The 20,704-nt window shown below is 36.9% G+C and overlaps 1 protein-coding gene across 1 annotated transcript in view; it reads left to right on the forward strand.

The window, feature by feature from the left end:
* The window catches only part of LOC122562216 (dynein axonemal heavy chain 17-like), a 464,703-nt gene that overhangs the window by 397,007 nt on the left and 46,992 nt on the right, over window positions 1–20,704 (forward strand). Inside the window, exons 62-66 of the mRNA XM_043714924.1 lie at window positions 1,071–1,186; window positions 3,362–3,554; window positions 14,067–14,302; window positions 16,580–16,702; window positions 18,165–18,369. Coding sequence (XP_043570859.1) covers window positions 1,071–1,186; window positions 3,362–3,554; window positions 14,067–14,302; window positions 16,580–16,702; window positions 18,165–18,369 — 873 coding nt within the window. The remainder of the gene's footprint in view (window positions 1–1,070; window positions 1,187–3,361; window positions 3,555–14,066; window positions 14,303–16,579; window positions 16,703–18,164; window positions 18,370–20,704) is intronic.

Genomic DNA, 20,704 nt, shown 5'->3' on the forward strand with positions numbered 1-20,704 from the left:
AATGGCTCGTCCTCCCTGTACCATTACATCTTGTCCTATACTAAATGTTTCTCAGCATTGCCCTAAACAACACAAAATTCCATTGGACCAAGTGAATTGATTTCAAAGTACGCATTCCTATTTACAAGGCTTTCCAATCCTAGTCTACACTGGACAAATGTTTGCTGTGTATCAGATAATACCTCGTACTCTGGTAAATCACTGCCAAATTCCGATGCTTTTAGGAACTCATATTTGACATGCTTTTGCACCCAACAATTCTTTGGGACAAAAATTTGTATGTGTTGCACCTGTTTTCTGTGGACTAAAATGGGCATAAAATAAAATGTATGCCAATTTAGTAGTGGAACAGCCTGGATTCAATCTGCGCAGACAATCGTCAAATCTATTAAGTCCCAAATCCATGCCAAAGTTAGGCATTACAATCTTTGAATTTATAAATTAAAGGCTAAATTTTATTTTTTAATTTCAGGGGAAATAGTACAGCTCTACTAACTTTGCAGTTCTGAAAATGAATCCTTAATCTTTCCCTTCTCACTTTGGTGTGATCCTGCATACTTTCACATTCTTTTCTCTCTTAGAATGTCTCTTCAGAACTTAGTAACATTCTTCAAATTTCCATTAATTTCCAATCTGGCACCTGCAATTCTTTTTGAAGCACCCTGCATAATAATAGTGATATGCAAGTGTAAACTTAACTGCAACAGTAATGTAAAATATAGTAGTCATAATATATTGTTATCTAAGTGCATAAGTATAAATATTATTTTGGATATTATCTTTTAAATTTAATGATTTATAACACAATCTATTTGTTACTTTTCATTTAGATGGGTGTTAATATTTCTGACATGAAAATGATAAAGAGAATGTTGTATTGTATTGTCCTAATGTCACACAGGCCTAATATTACAGTAGTCATATTAGAATATGATTATTAGCTAATCACTATCTTTGTTTTATCTTAAGTATGTTAAAAATTTAAAATAACAGGAATATTAAGCATTATTACAAAGGGGTTTCTAGATTACAATCTTTTTCTCTAACAACTTATCAATATTAATTTTTAGGAACTTGATGATAATTTAGCAAAATTGACAGCTGAATTTGAAAAAGCCACATCTGAAAAACTCAAATGTCAGCAAGAAGCTGATAACACCAACAGGACAATTTCACTTGCAAATAGGTAAATTCGGACTTGAATCAATAGAATCAAATGAGCAAATTCTCAGTTCCAGATCTTTCACAATTTTTAGATGTATAATTTGTCTTTGGGTTATATTTCATTACGTTATTGAGCTGTTACTGAACTTGGAAAAAAATTCTGATGATACTAAGGGTGGTGGGATGAAAAATTGAGTTTGACAAACACACTAGGTCCTTGGCCCTTTGTACAATTGTAATGTTGTTCAAGTATTACTTCAATCGCTCATTTTAAATATGGGTAAGCATATTCACATTTAATGATTAACAGCCTATTAACACTGAATTTTAGGACTTCCAAAACATTGTAAGCTCTTGGTGTTTCTGTGCTGAAAATGTGTTGCTGGAAAAGCGCAGCAGGTCAGGCAGCATCCAGGGAACAGGAGAATCGACGTTTCGGGCATAAGCCCTTCTTCAGGAATCCTGAAGAAGGGCTTATGGCCGAAACGTTGATTCTCCTGTTCCCTGGATGCTGCCTGACCTGCTGCGCTTTTCCAGCAACACATTTTCAGCTCTGATCTCCAGCATTTGCAGACTTCACTTTCTCCTCCTTGGTGTTTCTGTGCCATGCACAATACTTTAGGGAGTTAAGTTCATGAAGGACTCTACAACATCGTAAGTATTAATAGGTTTTGGCCAATTAATTCAAGTGAACAAAATATTTACACTGCCCCGGCAGTATGCCCATAGTTTGCTCCATATTTCCAATTCCTACAGTACAAAACTGTCTGAAAAATTGTGCAATTTTTAATGCTTACCTCCATTTAAGGGTATGCTGCTTTGATCATAAAATCTGGTTTATTTTCAATAAGTTAGCACTGACCTCTTAGATATATAAGAAAAAAATATGTTCAGAAGAAAGATCAGCTGTTCATATACTATGGTGCAATGTCATTGGTTAAGGCCTTTTAAGATTTTTAAAACAAATTATCATGTCACCTTGACCCAATGTAGTACTCTCATCTCTGAGCAATAAGCTGCACTCTCCAGAGCTAAACTGCAAACATACAAAAAAATCTGGATTGTCAAAGAAGCTGTTCCTTCAATGAAACATAAATGAAGTCTCACATACCTGCTATGCAGGCGGACATACAAAAATGTTGCTAATTGCTCAAAATAAATCCATGAATACCTTGTTCTCATGTATCAGCTCTCTCTAAGCTGTAGCATGGCAAACTAATTTCAAAGATCTAAGAGCATGCTCCACTTTCAGCAAAATTAAACCCCATTGATGTCTTCGGAAAAGGTCATGCACTTTGAGATCAATAAATCAGTCACTGTTCAGGCTGGTGTTCTAACAACACTGTTTTTAAATGGTATTAGGTTGTATTGAACTTCTAAAACTTTTAAATTATTTTAATCATTTTAAATACTTACACCTATGTTTAAATATTTTCAAAATGTTAAAACCAGAGGGAGAAACTAGTAAAAATTGGAAATGAATGTACTGGCCGTTCTGGAACTTATGGAAGATAAATTGGACCAGTATGCATTTGTCGCTTTAATATCTTTTTCTTTATAATTCAAATAAGAAAGAGTAACTTGATCTATTAGGCTGCAGCAGAGATGCACCCTGAGAAGGCGATCTTTTCACAATTTCCTGGACTGTATATGTGTACACCATTAGACTTATTATTGGATAGTACACTGGATTTCATTGGGATTTTCTTGTGCAATCATGATGAATGTCAATGCTTAGCTACTAAGGTAAATACAGGTTACAATTCCAGGTCTAAGGGTCCCTTCAATATAGGCATTTTCAGCTTTATCTGCTTTTGTGAAAGGAAAGTTTAAGTCAGTTAATACTCATCAAAAATAATTAGTTGATTGTGAAGGACTTTAGGGCAGCAAGATTACTGTCATTTCTTCTAAATGGTGAAATGCAAACTTCCCCTCATTTGTAGGCAGTAATTAAGCTAAGAGGAACTTTGCAACAGCAGCTTTGACCTTTTGGGTTACTTTCACAGGAAAATAGGGTAAATTACCCTAGCATCTCACTTGCACACCTGCTAGACCATAATTTAGAATGTCACTGTTAAAGTCTGTGAACAAATCATCTTTCTACACTTTGTCCTAGTTTATAATTGTGCAATATACAAACTGGACAAATAGGAGAAAACAGAAGATATTTACATTAAAAAGTAACAATTTCTTACAGACTTGTTGGAGGTTTGGTATCAGAGAAAATACGCTGGGGTGACTCAATAGCCAAGTTCAAGGAGCAGGAAAAAACACTGTGTGGAGACGTGCTCCTTGTTACAGCTTTTGTTTCATATCTTGGATACTTCACAAAAAAATACAGAAATGAACTTTTGAATGACCACTGGATGCCTTTTCTGCAACAATTAGAAGTGAGATTTTTAATTTTTTTAAGAAAATATGAACATCAACTTAAGAGAATGTATTGATGAATATCAGCCTTCTTCCTATTTTGGCTTAAAAATGAGGTTAACTGTCAGATGCTCAAATTTATAATATTAATCAAAGTGTTCCAATAGTGATGGTTCAATTGTATTGGAACTAACATTGAAGTCTCACCAATAAAATATTATGCCATTTATTTATTTAACCATTAGTGCCAAGTCTGGCATTTATTTATTACTATTCCCAGTTGCTCTTGAGAAGGTGGTGGAGACTTTCTTGAACCACTGTAGTCCCAGGGAGTACTCTCAGGATGCTATCAGGTAGGGAGCTAATCCCATGATGATGGAAGAATGCTGATTGATTTTGAAATGTGGTGAGGGAGAGTTAGATTGGAACTTGGAAATAATGTTTTCTATTTTTCTCCTAAATCAACACCTATAGCAACAGACTAATGTGCTACAGAGCAAAAGGTTTGATCTGGGGGTTTAATTTGCAATGTGAATATAAAGATGCAATGGTATTTAAGATATGTTAATGCTTGAGTAATGTGATGGGGTTTGCTGGTATTCTTTTTTCACTAGAATTGCTAACCTATGAGGTACTGCAAATAATTCTGACTGCTTGCAATGAAGACTTTCAAACACCTTCTCTTGCGTCATCTCATTTCCTGGTACTCGACTTCCTTTGGTTAGCATGCTGCTGGATTAGTGTCTTGTCTGCATGTCATTGGAAGATTACGAGCAGGCAACAATGGAGCAGAAAAGTATCAGGATCAGATATTACTCCACATCACCTTTAAGAAAAAAAACTACCTGTCTTTTTGACATGGACTGTTACCATGATGTATTTGTGTTGACATTATCTCCCCCTTCTCTGGGTTTCTGCAGGGTTGGATTGAAATTAAGTGGGTATTTTCACTTGGTTCTGCTAGGTAAATAATTATACTAATTGCTGTAATCTAAGATCTGAGCAAAACAGACCAGTACTTGCTTCCCTATATGAACTTCCTTCAATTTCTTTGAGGGGAATAAAACAGGTGTTCGGATCCTCATTACTATATTTACCAGATTCTCCTTGAAAAAAGCACTCGATCTTAATGTTTTTCCTTAGTATGCTAAACATAACCCTGAAAGCTTGGATATTTTGGACTGATCGTGAAATAAAACATACAAGTTTGCAGTTAGATTTTTATACTTTGAAACTTGTTACAGAACATAAGAACCGCTTGAAGAATAAAGGCCATAGTCCATATCATTTATATTCCATCATTCTGGTTGTTCTGGACCAGGCCTGATCCTCTCAAAACATTTTTAAGCAGGTAGCCCAGATCGTAACTTTGTAAGTTTTTCAGGTAAGCGTATAGTGGATATTCCTGGAGTGAATAAGCTGGTCAGACTGCCGAGTTTTAAACAAACAGAATTTATTTACAAAATTACGGAATGAAAGACAATGAACCGAAAATAGAATACCCAAATAACCTATCTTATCCGAACCTGACAGGCTATCCTGACTTAATGGTGCTGTTGCAAAATACTTGCAATAGTCCCAATAAACAAACCCCTTAGCACAAAGAGTAAAAATGACACAAAAAGTTTACAGGTTACGAAATCAGAACATAGAAGAAGGGACAGAGCGTCTAGTTTCAATTGTGACCCTGACTCAGCTAATCCCCAAATTAAACTGACCTGCACAGCTAGAAAGTTGGTCACACTCCCTTGTTTACTCTTTTTTTAAAGACATGAAAGCCTTAGACTAGAGGCATCATCTGTTAGGGATAAACAAAAAGGGCCCAAATAAACCTTTCAAACCCAGTCTACTTGGAGTCTGGCCAATTACCCCCTCTCTGAAAAAAACTCAAGGGCACAGTAATTTTGAGAATGGACCAGCTTCGTCAAACTGGTACTTAAGACATACAACAATAATAGTTGTTAGCTGATTATAGCAATAAATCTCTATCTATTATGTAACAAAGAAAATCATTGGGAACCATACATCCAAAAGAGACCTTTCAAGATGGCTCTAGATTTTACATCTCAAAATTACTCACTGTATCCCAAGTATTATTTCCCAAAGACATTAATCTTGAATGAAGTGATAAATAATTGCTTCCAGCATCTCCCTTGGGAGCCCTGTTCTATAATTTGACCACTCCCTCTCTGAAATTGTGGGAGTTTTTCAAGGCTATCAAAGAATTAATTTCCTACCTCATACCTTCATGATAAGGAAGAGAATAATGGACAAAAGACTGAGGAGAATAGTGGAAATCCACGAAGGTCGGTTCAGATTCATGCATGGAATAATAATGTCTTTCTCATTTTGAGACAAAAATTACATAATTATCAGAAAGGTCAATGAAACGTGGAGATTGTATTAATAAATCTCTAGAAGACTTATGACTGGACGCATAGGGCACAGGTCTGGAGAAGTGCTTGAAGGTAAGGAGTCCCTAAGAAGTGCAGTCAACTATGACCGAAAATGTATAATAAGTGCCAGAAAGAGGAAGGAGCAATGTGGTGAAAGTGGAGATTTCACAGCTAAAGTTGGATTCCACCAAATATTGGCAACCATTATCACCTGATGAAGGAGCAGGACTCCAAAAGCTAGTACTTCCAATTAAACCTTTTGGATTATAACCTGGTGTTGCAGCGTTTTTAACTTTGTACACCCCAGTCCAACACCAGCATCTCCAAATCATTCTTCTTCTGGATTGTTATTGGGTCTTCCAACTGACCAATACACACCAAAAATGCTATGGTCAATGATCGGTGTGGGGGGGATGATATGAATAGAACTGATCTGAAGAACTGGAAAAAGCACTGGAAGATTTCAACATCAGTTGCTGAAAGACCCAGAGTATGGACTGCCAGTTTAACCTTAAGGATGAAAATCAGCTTGAGGTTGCACAGTTCGTGGTGAAATGAGTGATTTTGAGTATCTTAAGTTGATACTGATGGAAGATGAAATATAGAACTGGAAATTAAGCAAGGAGTTAGCTCTATTTGAAGTAATTAAAAGAAGTGTACTGGAGTGTGATGTGAAAGAAAAATATCATTGAACCCAAAAAAGAGAATCTGCAAGGTATTTATGAGTCTGGCCTTACTTTATTGTGCAGAAATCTAGCATACGTCAAGAAGACAGGAACAATGATTGGATACTAATGGGATGTGGATGCTGAGATGGATGCGTGGAGTGATGAGAAAGGGCAGGATCAGTAACAACTACATAGGATCAGAGAAGACTATAGAAATATTGATCAAAGTTAATCAAGAAGAGATTGAAATGTTATAGTGCTATGAACCAGACCAATCTACTTAAAATATATTAAGGAGATGACCTAGACCCTAAAGTTTTCTTATTTAAAGGCAAATGTAAGGTATTGCATTCCAGATGCATTTCAATTCGTCAAACTATGAAGTTTTAAATAAAACACACTTTATTCTTACAATATAGTTAAAACAAAGACAAAATAAAACATAAAAATAATTGGCTTAACTGTAACTCATAATATTTAACAAAATAATATACATTTTAACTACTACACCTTAACTGTTCCAATATATCAGCATCGTATAAATATCCTTGGCAAAGGCAAATAGAAAGGAAAACAGATAGACACGAACCCAGCAGTGAAGAGAGAACACAAGCTTTTGCAGCAGCAACAGAGAAAGCTGTAACTTTCTCCAAAGTCCCAGCTCCACCAACTGGAAACCCTGGTTCTGTGCGAGTTTGACTCCACCCACTCATGCTTCTGTTGTCTACTTTTTTTAAAAAGAAAGCAAATCTATCCACATTGCTGTGCACAGAGCAGACAGTTTGGTGTCAGGTTTACAATACATGCTTGCAAGGGAGTCAAAACAGAACAAATTCCTTTTAAAGGTACATCTCATCACAATAGTCATATATAAGTAAGGCGATGGACACGTGATGAGGAATGGATGTGGAACTGACAGGAAGGATAAGACAAGGAAGGCCTCAAACCAGTTGGAAGGATTCAGCAGTGAGAGATTTAAATGTGGAAAGACTAACACAAAACTGGGTGACTGGTTTGAGGAAAAACGAAAGGTAACCAGCAGCCTCCAGTTGAAATGAAAGAATCTGAAAGGAGGATGGAGGGAGAAAGATTTGCATGTATTCTGTAATGGGAGTTAAACCTTCTGAAATTGAAATTATTCTGACGTTATCCCAACCTTTTCTGTGTTTATGCAGGGAGGGACTGAAATCAAGTGGTCACTTCCCTGGTTCTATTAGGTAAATCTGGATATAATCTGCTATAATGTGGATAGAGACAAGTAGTTTTTTTTAAAATCCCACTTACTTGTTGAATGAATGAAGCCTCAAGATTCCACCTTTTAAAACTAGAGAAGTTTTTACTGTAAAAATGTAAGATAAAGCAAACCTTAAGCATCATTTTAGATAGCTACCTGTACCTTATCATCCAAAAGAAACATAAGTTAAAGCTGAATTAACAAGAAAATTGTTACTGATTAAAAGCTATAACTTAGACAGAGACAGCTAAGATAAATCATATGACTTGGTTCAACAATTCGCACAGCAAATACGTTGTCAATCTCAGGAACAAGATTCTTCAAAACTCTGCCTTCCTCACAATGAATTTCAGCTCTTCCCCTTCTAGGAGCTAACCTGTTCCTCAGCTGACAGCAGCACACAACTAACAAGAGTACCATAGGTGCCTACTTCATTTCAATCCACCTCCGTAGAAATCTGGAAAAATCTGCAGAACCTCCTCAGCTCAGTCTGGATTCATGAATGCTATATTCAAGTAATAGCACTGTTCCAACATAGCACTATCTTATAAATACACCCTTGGCAAAGGCAAATTCAGTAAAATACATTGTCTCTTCAGCAATTCTCCAGTTCAGGAGGAAAAAACATCAAAAGAAAACTCTGAAAGAGAGAGAAGCAGGGAGAGATGTACTTCAGCTTCCAAACCCAACTTCAAGACCCCAACAATTGCTAGTCAAAAATTAAAACTAAGAATCCTGGCTCTGGGGGTGCTTGACCCCAGCCATTCAGGCTGCTCCTATTATTCCAACTTTAAAAAAGTACCCAAGGCTTCAAAAGCTGATTACTTCGTTGGATTCAAATAGACAGCTCTACACCTCTGTCTCAAAATCTGTCTTCAAAAATAAAACAAGGACAAAGTGCACATCTTAAAGCCATAGTATCATCACAAGCAAAATTTTTTTTCTGATAAATGAGAACACACTGATTTAAGATGGTTGCAGTGATCACTTGATGAGGTTGAACTAAGCTCATGAAACCAATACAAGATTAACAGAGAGAATCTAAGCTCAAATTTTGTTGAAAAATGCTGAAACTCAGTCTGATGTGAAGAAATTCCAATTTTTGATTTACATCTTTCTGGATGTTTCATATTTTGGGATGACCTACACATATTATTGAGCTTGAACTAAACAGTGACACCAGACATGGAAATACACAAGTGATCTGCATTTCAGGCAAACAGCTTTTGGACAGAGCAGAGAAAGAAAATGAATCCATTCAGCAGAAAAGAGGCTTGCTGTTTGTCTTCCTGTTTTGTCAACTTCTTGGAAGTTAGTGTTAGTAATAAAGCAAGTGGGAGAAACACATCCTCACTAGGAGCTACAGCTAATTATACGATACATCAACTAATCAGCCATGGTGTCAGTGCCGACTCTCAGAATTCAAGACCTTAAAAACTTTTAAACTCCATTGTACATTCTTCCTTTGTACTAGATACTCTTCTTAAAATTTATACCTGTATTTTGAGCTTTTAATGTTTCACTTCATTATTTTTCTTGGGTTTAGCATGTAATAGTATTCCTCATGCATTCAAAAACGTTTTCTAACTTGTTCCTTCATTTTGAATAGTACCATATTTTCCTTAAAGAATAAGATAGATGCACGCTAAAAAGAATGAAAGATATTTGTTCCATCTGACCTAGACAGTTAAAAAGAGCATTGTAAATGCACTCCACATTTGGTCATGGCAGCAAGTGATTTCTGACCTTTTGGAAGGAATTTTACTCATCTTTATTTGCATTACCTTCCTTCCAGCCTTCACCAAGGCATGGGAACAACTTATGCTGCTTCTCTTTGGAATGAGGAGAAGCGATTCCATCAATTAAACCTCCAGCAGCAGCTGCAATACAAGCAGCACAAAATCACAGAATTACTACACCAGCAGGAGGCCATTTCGTCCATTGTGCCTCATCTGCTTTTCAAACAAGCTTGATTATCCAGTGCCAATTTCCATTAATCCATGACAAGCACCATCATCATACCTTTCAAAACAATTTAGGCAGCACAATGGCACAGTGGTTAAACACTGCTGCCTCATAGCACCAGGGACGCCAGTTTGATTCAACATTGATCCTAGGAAGATCTCTGGGACACACACACTAAATAACCCACTGCCCTGTGGGCTGAACACTTTAACTCCCCCTCCCACTCCACCAAGGACACTTAAGTCCTGGGCCTCCTCCACCGCTAAAGTCTTGCCACCTGATGCCTGAGAAAGAACACCTCATCTTCCACCTTGGGACCCTCCAACCACATGAGATTAATGTGGATTTCACCTGGTTCCCATTTCCCCTCAACCCCCTTGGGCCACCCCTTCATTCCTGATGAAGAGCTTATGGCCAAAACGTCAACTCTCCTGCTGCTCAGATGCTGCCTGACTGGCTGTGCTTTTCTAGCATCACACTCTTCAACCACACACCTACCCCAAATTATGTATCTCACTAGATTGGGTGCTCGCATGTTCTACTGAGAGTTGAAGCAGATTGTACTGTTTTGGAAAGAGGAAACAAGAACACTTGTGAAGAGTGACTGAGGCATGAATGAAATAGGATTACAGGCTGACAGTGAATTATAGTTAGCAATGTAAAGAACAAGCAAAAGAGCAATGGGTCAAACTGCAATTTTGAAGGCTGAAGAATTACTTTACGAGCATTCACCAATACAATGCAAGTGGAGCTCGACATATGAAAATGTTGGATTTTATCTAGTATGCCCTCTTGAGGTCTCGCATCCTCTTAATCCACTGGATCCAAAACCCAGTGAGCAATAGTTAAGCTCACTTGTCAGGAAACTAGGTTCCTGACCAAAAAGGTATCCTTATTGAAACAGCAGACCAAGACCAGTAAAGTCCAACATTGTCTCAGCAGATGAATTGCCTCTTTATCCTCTTCAAGTGAAGTCAAATATCCTTTGATGGTTCAATTGCCCTTCACAAGGTCAAATAATTTGTCATGTCTAGATCATATAGTGCATCTGGAATTTAAAAAATCATCACAAGACAACCTACATCCTCTGAATTCAAAGGTTTTCTACAACTTTCAGCAGTTGTATTATATTTTATGTTCTGTAGTGTTGGGCGAATGTACAGGATTCAGTGTTTCAATCCCAGCTACTTACAGTTCAAAAAAGATTTAGATGATAGAATCCAATGTGATATTTCCAGGTTTGTTTATGTCACAAAACTAGGTGAGATTATAAGTAGTGAGGAGGATGTAAAAATTCTTCAAGGCAATTTAGGTAAGTTACTGATTGAGCAAATGCATGGTAGATGCAGTTTGACATGGATAAGTGTAAAGTTATTCACTTGGCAGGGAAAACAAACAGAATTTAATTTAAATGGTGATAGATTTGAAAATGTTGATGTACGAAGGGAGCTCAGTGTCCTTATGCATCAGTCACTGAAAACAGCATGCAGATGCAGCAAGCAATTCGGAAGATAAATGGTATGTTGGACTTTATTGAAAAACAGTTTGTATACAGCAGCAAGGATGCCTTACTATAGCTATATAGGGCCTTGGTGAGATTATATGTGTAATATTATGTACAGGTTTGGTTTCCTTATCCAAGAAAAAAATTCTTGCCATTGAGGTGATTCGGCAAAGATTAAACAGATTTAATATTAGCATGGTAACATTGTCATATTAAGAAAGATTGGGTAGATTATGCTTGTATTAACTGGAACTAAGAAGAATTAGAGGAATCTTACTGAAACTTATAAAGTTTTGACAGGGATGGACTGACTGGATGGAGGGATAAGAAGTAACTTCTTCACATAGAGGATGGTGAATCTTCAGAAGTCTCTACCACATAAGGGTGTGGAGACAAAGTCACTGAATATATTTATGAACAAAAACGTTTTTTAGAAACAAGGAGAGCGAGCAGGAGAATGGAAAAGAAATATGTTTTTAGTACTGTGCCTTTAAGAGATATTTGTTGTGTGCTGTTTCTCTTGCAGAGAGGTGTTGCTAGAATGTCTGCTTTATAAACAGTGGGTAAACCGCTTTGAACTCCCTGAATGTGTTTTTTTTAAATTAGATAAAAGAAGCTTGAGTGGATGGAGTCAGGCTCGCACAGCCCCAGCATTTTAGTTTTGCTTTCAGTTGAGGTTTAGAGTTGGCTGTTGAAGCTGATTGATAAAGTTCTCTCTCTTTTTTTCTCTCTCGCTCCCTCTCTCTCGCTTTCTCTCTCTCTCTCTGCTGCAGTAAAAAGCTTGAGTTGTCTCTCTGCTGCTAGGTTGCATCTTGTGCTGTTCCTTTCTGCTGGACTGGAAGGGAGATAGCACATAATGAAAATCTGTTTTGCTGAACATGGCTTTGCCAAGGGTGCATTTATGGGATGCTGCTTTATTGGAACAGTTGATGATTAGTAGTTGGATAACAGATTATTTTATTAAATATTTCAATGGAATTAAAGTTATAGCAATAAATTTTCATTTACATTTTGACTGTTGTGAGAATAAAGTCTGTTTTGCTTAAAGCCTCGCAGAGGAGCACTTGAAATGTCATAACTTTCAAGACTATGGGCCTAATGCTGAAAAGTGGGACTACTGTAGATTTAATGTAATCTTGGTGGGACAGTCTTGATGTTCTAAGCATCTTTTCTGTGCTGTATAATTCTACGATCCTAATGCTTCAGGTTTGGTTTTAAAAAACAAAGTTTATTATCCAAAAGACATGAAGGTAGAATAGAATAAACCAAACTATTTATGTAGATCACAATTTGGAATTTTGAAATATAAAGCAAAAAATATAATCCCAACTATCCTAAAACCATCACTTTACAGTCTTCAAATACTAAATTATTCTTCCTATCACAGCTATAAGTTTGGCTTGGCTATTTCTTTCAATTCCCAGTTGAGAATTAGGTGGACCTTTTTCAATTAGTCGCACAACTAAGCTTAAACTTCATTAGCTTTAAATAACACCTTCAAGGTTTCAAAACAAATACTGGTCTGCAGTTTTTTAAACAAACCCTTACACTGATTTAACTTATTTCACAACTTCTGAATTAAGTCCTTTTTCCTGGAGAAACTGCTTTCACAACTAACCAGGACTTCTGCAAACTTAAACCAAAAGATTCCCACTCCATAAGATCATCCACCCAAGTAAAAGAAAATCCTGATTGTTCTAAACTGAAAGCAAGATGATGTTTTTCAATATTTATTCTGTTTTATTGTAAACTTCTTACAATGCAAATAAATTCCCACTATCATTCCAGGAACACTGCCTTTCTCTTTTTCAAAAGATAATCACTCGAGGAAGACAGACAAGTTAATCATTAAAGCCCTTCATACATAGAGATCAGAACCCACATGCCACCAATTCAAAATCCAAACTCCAAAAATTAATCATAAAAATTACACACCTTCCTTCACAGATGTCAAGTGCAGTCATTTTCATTGTACCAACTGAGTTCAGCTCTTCAGTCCATGTTTGGATTAAAGTAATAATAAGGACTGCAGTTGAGTCTACATTGAAGATCCCCACCTAAATTACTTTCCATGCCCTTGGTATCCTTAATGTTTCTTCTTCAACATGAAGAAGCAATGTGTCATCTGGTGAGAAAGGATGGTAATCCAGAACAGGTTTCCCTCGCAATGTTTGACTTGATGTTATGGAAGGATTCTTATTCCATGTCGAGGGAATCGGTTTACCTCAGTTGGCCAGATCATTAGTTTATAGAGCAGTGTAATGCCAACAGCGTGGGTTCAATTCCCATCACCGGTTTTAGGTTACCATGAAGGACTCTCCTTCTCAACCTCTTCCCTTGCCTGAGATCTGGAGATCTTCAGGTTAAATCACCACCACTCGCTTCTCCCCAATAAGAGAACAGCCCCTATGGTCTGGTAAGACTATGGTGACACAACAACACAACTCCATGTTGAAGATACCCAGATCCAGTCCTGCCCAACAGTATACCAATGGCTATATATTCACTACTTCTACATGTCTACATCTCCTTCACTAACTGACATTGAGGTCTGATAAGATAGCTGTGATTATTGTCAGAAAAGAGAAAATTATCTAAATAAAATAAAACACAATAATCCAGAACTTTTTTAGCAATCATATTATGTCAGATTATTCCCTCAACTTTAAAACTTGATGTAAACCATAAAATTGCAATTGTTAATTACTGTTAATACACGTTTCAATCAGATTTTAAGATGCACACTTTTTATGTAATTAATTTAGGTGCCAATTCCAATAACTGAAAACTTAGACCCACTTTCCCTTCTGACTGATGATGTTGACATTGCTGCCTGGAATAATCAGGGTTTGCCTAGTGATCGGACATCATCTGAAAATGCTACAATCCTCTGTAACACAGAACGTTGGCCTCTAATTATTGATGCACAACTGCAAGGTATCAAATGGATTAAAAGGAAGTATGGAGATGATTTGAAAGTCATAAGACTTGGACAAAGAGGGTTTGTACATTTGATTAAAATTGAAATTTCTGATATTTAATATATTAAATTTGAATACATTAGCAAATTTCTGCATAATTACTTTTCTTTCTAAGATATTTTAGTTGAGGGAAAGACCTTCAATTCATGTGACACTATTCTCTCAGAATACCAACATTCCCATCTTCCCACTAAGGAATTTTCTGTTTGTTAAGTCAACCAATAGGTCCTCATCTGCTTTTAATGGCAACGTAATACAGCTAATACCACAATCCCTGGAATGAAATTGTCCTGACTTTTCCATTCACAATGCCAAACCTGTACACAGCTGCCATCATAAAAGCGTTGTCTTGAATTTACCTCTCCTATTTCATTCAGCGTTATATACTGTATCCTCTGGTTCTGTTGTACTGGATGATATAATGGAATGTTATAAAGAACTTCTCAGCTGGCTTTTATCAAGAGTAAAGAGCCTCATCTCATGATTATTCATAGCTGTGCCTTTTGACACCAGAGGTACAGCTTTAAATATCAGTGACTGATTTGAAGGGTGGACTTCATCAAAATGGCACTCCTGAGCTGAATTACTTGAACAGGTGTCAGACTGCACCAACTCCAGACTAGTTCTAAATGGAATAGTCTGGAATCTGATCCATCCAGCAAAATAGTTCAGACCTTTTAATTTCCAGAGGACATACCCTAACTAATGTATATTGAGACTCTTCGGAAGCCCCAATGATAGCCTGTGAACGGGTCTGGAAGTTTAAACTCTGATGGGCAACAACCCGGTGTGTAGAACCCTCAGAAAGTGTCTTCAAGTTCGATACAGAGTCACAGACTTTAAAAGGCACTGACTCACTTGAATAATTATCCAGGTAACGTTAGAGAATTAAAACCGTGTTTGAACTTGTGGTGACTTTACTTCTGATCACCAATTTCTCACAGTGACACACCCCCATCCTGGCACCCAATCCAACCTGGATCCCAGAACCCAACCCAAAACCCCTCCCGACACCCAGCCCAACATCCTTCCTTACCTCACCCCCTCACCCACTTGCCAATTATCCTACTATCAATCTGTCATATTCCTTCCTTATTCAACTACCAACTCCATACACCTCACCCACTTACCTGCTACATTTACCATTTACCTGACACTTAGCTTCTCTCTGTAGCTTTTCAAAGTGACTTTGGGACTTTTAAACTCTGTTTACTTACTTTAATACAGCAGCTTTCGTTGTAGAAAGAGGACATAGCTTCTGCAGATTTACAATGCTGCCTGTGTTTATTGTGAAGAATCCTTTAACAGAAGTCAAACTCAAAATATAAAAGAACTCAGTGAAACCGTAATCAATAATGTTTTGTCTGATTTGGTCAGAAATAGGGATTTCAACCCACATCAGAAGATTTGAGGCTATATATCTAGAGAAGTAATCTATCCAAATTTACAGACTATCAATAAAATGTCATTTCTTGACATAATACTAAGCTTGATTGTGAATAGCTGTGGGGAGTAGAGTTTATATGATAGTGTTTCCATTGTGTGGTCTATCTAATCTTACTTAGTTTTTTAGACTGAGTCGAAAAAACTTAGTCTTAGTTTTTTACAAACTATAAACAACACTAAGAATTGTTGGCCGAGAAGTTGAATTATGCAAGTCTCTAACAGTCCAATGTGCCAATGCAGACACACTGGCCAGATCAATCTTCTTCTCATCATAACGATTTTATAATTGGCAGCAAATGTTCATTCTGCCATGAAGACTACCTTCTATTTTGGTAAAGTATCTTTAGAATTCAGAATGAAACTTTTGTATTCTTAGGCATCCAGCAGCTAAATAAATCCCCTCTTTTGTTTTAGTCTGTCCCATCACAGACCAATCCCCATATTTCGCAAACATTTTTAGCTAACTAATCAGATATTTTCTGCCCAGATGGTAGTCCTGATAATGTATCTATATAGAGACTGTTCAGTTAACCACTGGCAAAGTAAATGTATTGTTAATCATCTTGTTGTGCAACTACAAACACAGGAATGTTTCTCCTAGCTCTATGGACAACAATTTATGTTCCATACCTCAGGACCTTGAGAACAGGTTGAGCACAGTGTTTTCTAGACTGTTGAATTGCGTCAAGGGCTAGCATTAGTGCTGACAGCAGTTTCCCATGGGCCTGTATTGGTATGTGTGAAATAGCTCCAGTTCTGACATGCTCTAATTTACAGGCCACTTATTATTAAACTAAATGTTAAAGCTATGTAAGAATTTAATATTTTGTCATTAATTATTGGGCATACAGTTACCTTGATAAAATTGAACATGCTGTAGCCAATGGAGACACTTTATTACTTGAAAACATCAGTGAGACGGTGGAACCAGTCCTAGATGCTCTTTTGGGAAGAAACACCATCAAAAAGGGAAAGTAAGTTTAGCCGCCATATATTTTTTGATAATTCATATACTGACTTTCTTTGGTTTATAGACACCAAGTACATAAATCATTCTAAGCTACACTATGATCAATAAGGCCTTTAAATGTAAACCAAACAAGTTATTCATGAAGTACAGACTTGTAAACTGGAGAATATATACTAAATCTTATATCAAACTTCGATTTGATCTCATTTTAAGCAGCTCTGGTTGCCATTTTATCAAGAGTATTAATGTGGCACTGGAAGGGTTACAAAAATTTGCATTGCGAGATTACACCAAATTTTGAAGGCTTTTTTATATCTCTATTGAAAAGAGAACGCTAACATTTAACCGAATAGAGGTATTGAAAATAATGGAATATTTTGATACCATAGTCACAGGGAGTGTGTTTTCACTTGTGAGGAATAGCAGAACCAAATATAAGATAATTACAAGAAAAATCAAGTAGGGAATTCAGAATAAACTTTTTTTACCTGGAGAGTGATAAGAATGTGGAATTTGCTGGGGCAAGAGGTAGTTGAGGTGAATAGCAGATCAGGAAAAACTGGATCAATGTATTCATTTTAGTCGCAAAAACAAAAACAAGAATATTTCTTAAATGTTGAGAGATTGGGGAATGTTTGTGTTCAAAAGGAGCTGCTGGTTCCTTGTGATAAAAATGTCACATACTGATACAATAAGTAATTAGGAATAGTAAATGGGATGATAGCTTCCATCACAAGGGGAATGAAAAAAATAATAAACAACTTGCCTTCCTTCCTTCACCCAGTATTGAGTTCCCTCCCAAGTCTTACCCACCATCTTAATATAGTGTGCCTACGCTGAGGATTGTAACAAGTATTCATAGAATCCCTACAATCTGGAAACAGGCCTTTCGGCCGAAGAAGTCCACACCGACCTCCAAAGAGTAAACCATGCAGACCCATTCCCCCCACTAATGCACCTAACCTTCACATCCCTGAACACTATGGGCAATTTAGCATGGCCAATTCACCAAATCTGCACATCTTTGGATTGTGGGAGGAATACAGAACACCTAGAGGAAACCCACGCAGAGACAGGGAGAATGTACAAACTCCACATAGACAGTTAAACAAGGCAGGAATTGAACCCTGATCTCTGGCGCTGTAAGGCAGCATTGCTAACCACTGAGCCACCGTGCCTCCTCTAGAAGAATCAGGGCCATAAAGGTCTCCGGCCTCATTAACACGGCTGCAATGTATCTGCTTTGACTGCAGACAGTGCAATACCATTCTCTCAGAAAAGCCCCAAAAATCCATGGGCAATGATTAACATCTCAATTCCCCCTTCCTGAGCAGGTAATGATATGTCTAAAGTTAAGCATGGGACTTCCTATATATTTACACCCTTCAAAACTATTGTAAGTTAAGTTCAGCAAATGACTGCTCTGAACTAAAATGTACAATAATTAATATTTATTGCATATTTAGGTATATCCATATCGGAGATAAAGAAGTTGAATATCATCCCAACTTCAGAATGATACTTCAGACCAAATATTTTAATCCCCATTTCAAACCAGAAATGCAAGCTCAATGTACTTTAATTAATTTCCTTGTAACAAGAGATGGTCTGGAAGATCAACTACTGGCTGCTGTGGTTGCTAAAGAACGTCCTGATTTAGAAGAGCTGAAGGTATATTTTAATAGACATAAGATATTTTAAAAAGTTTGCAGCATCATGCACAATATAAGTAAATATAACACATATTCTAATACAATGGTATATTTCTCATGACATTACTCAATTAATTGAAGGATATTTTATTTGATGCTGTTTATATAGAATAGATATTACTAAGTTATTTATGTTAATACAATAATCATTTTTATTGTTATAGGCATTGTGAAATTGTTAGCAATATCTTTGCATTCAAATGTGACTTTGTTCTTATTTCTCTCAAATTGTAAAACAATGGATTTGACTAACATGGCCGGATTTTGTTGAAAAGTTAATAGTGTATAATTGACATGGTGTTAGTGCTCAAATCATCTTGTAATTTGTAGTAAGGATCAGAACAGTTTCTTTATTCATTCATGGGATGTAGACATTGCTGACTTGGCCAGTATTTCTTGGCTATCCCTAGTTGCCCCAGAGGGCAGTTAAGAGTCAACCACATTGCAGTTGGTCTGGTTTCACATGTAAGCCAGACCAGGTAAGGATCATAGAATCCCTAAAGTGTAGAAGCAGGCCATCTGGACCATTGAATCCACCGACCCTCTGGAGAGCAGTCCACCCAGACCCAACTCTTTCCCTATAACCCTGTATTTCCAATAGCTAACCCACCTAGCCTGCACATTCCTGGACACCATGGGCAATTTAGCATGGCCAGTCCACCTAACCTGCACATCATTAGATTATGGAAAGAAACTCGAGCATCTGGAGAAAATCCATGCAGACACACGGTGAATGTGTAAACTTCACACAGATAGTCACCGGAGGATGGAATCAATACCAGGCCTCGGGTGCTGTGAAGCAGCAGTGCTAACCATTGAGCTACCACGCCACCCTCAGGATGGTAAGGTTATTCCTGAAAAGACATTAATGAACCAGATGTTTTTTTCTGACAATTAACAATGGTTTCATGGTTATCATTAGACTCTTAATTCCAGATTTTTATTGAATTCAATTTTAATCATGTGCCTTGGTGGAATTTGAACCCAGATTGTGATTGATTTATACTACATTATAACAATGGCATCTTGAAATTCAGTTACCTGAAGTTTTTTTAGAGTTCCTGCAGTTGCACACTGATTGCTCTGCAATTATGCCACTGAAAGTTAAATCTAGCAACTTACACGTAAAGAATCATTTTAACAACATGACAATAATTAATATCTGCCATAGCATTTTTAAAAAATAACTGCTGTTGAGGGGAACTTTGGTGCAGAGGTAGTATCCCTTCCTCTCAATTTCAAGTTTCACCTACCCTAGAGGTGTGTCATAACATGTCTACATAAGATAAATCTAAACTTCTCTTCTTGGTCATGTCTGGACCAGAAAGTCTGGTTCTGTCATATCTGCCCCTCGTGTGTCATAACACGTCCGAATAGGCTAATTTTAAAACCAAAACTAGAATTTCTTGTCCATTAAGTAAATCACTATAAGTAATGCTCCCTTTCAAATTTAGTTGTTGTGTCCAGCTGGTTCTTTAATTGGGAGCTCCACTTAAATTTTTTCTACAGTACATGATTTGATGGCAAAACCACTCACTCAAATCAACTCTTTCAGTCTTTCCTCTGTTTATTTCTTAATCATTTAATCCTATGCTAATGTGATATACTGCACCATTGTTCACCAAGGTTCATGCCCTATTTACTTTGGCTTTGCTGTGTATTATTAGTTTGCACATGCAACAACTTTGATGGCAAAAAAAATTAAGATTTAAAAGGGAGCTGTGAGGTCCTTCACGCAGAGGGCGCTATGTATATGGAATGAGCTGCCAGAGGAAGAAGTGGAGGCTGGTACGATTATAACATTTAAAAGGTATCTGGATTGGTACATGAAAAGAAAGGGTTTTGAGAAATAAGGGCCAAATGCTGGCAAATGGGACTAGGTCAGATTGGCTTATCTGGTCGGCAGAGACAAATTGGACCGAAGAATTTGTTTCTGTGCTGTACAACTCTATGATTCTTTGACTCTATAAAGCTGCCTGGTATAGGTAGAGTTCCTGCAGAGAGGCACCTTATCCTTTGGCAATTATTCACAACAAAGGTGTTATTAATGATTTACTGCAGCAATTTATAAATGATAACCTTGATTCAAAAAGGAAAACATGGGACCAATTTTTTGCCAGTGTTCTCTCAACATGGAAACTACACCAATAAAATCATTTGTTGGACAATTTTAAACTTGCTACCCACAATTTTCCATTTTTTAATTGAGAATGATTTCATAAAATTAGGCTTTATTTGATTAATTCAAATGTTCTTCTAACGAAAGACAAATTTTAGAGATTACACCCATTGTT

This window comes from Chiloscyllium plagiosum, chromosome 24 (assembly GCF_004010195.1).
Source record: "Chiloscyllium plagiosum isolate BGI_BamShark_2017 chromosome 24, ASM401019v2, whole genome shotgun sequence".
In the NCBI taxonomy this organism is placed as follows: Eukaryota; Metazoa; Chordata; class Chondrichthyes; order Orectolobiformes; family Hemiscylliidae; genus Chiloscyllium; species Chiloscyllium plagiosum.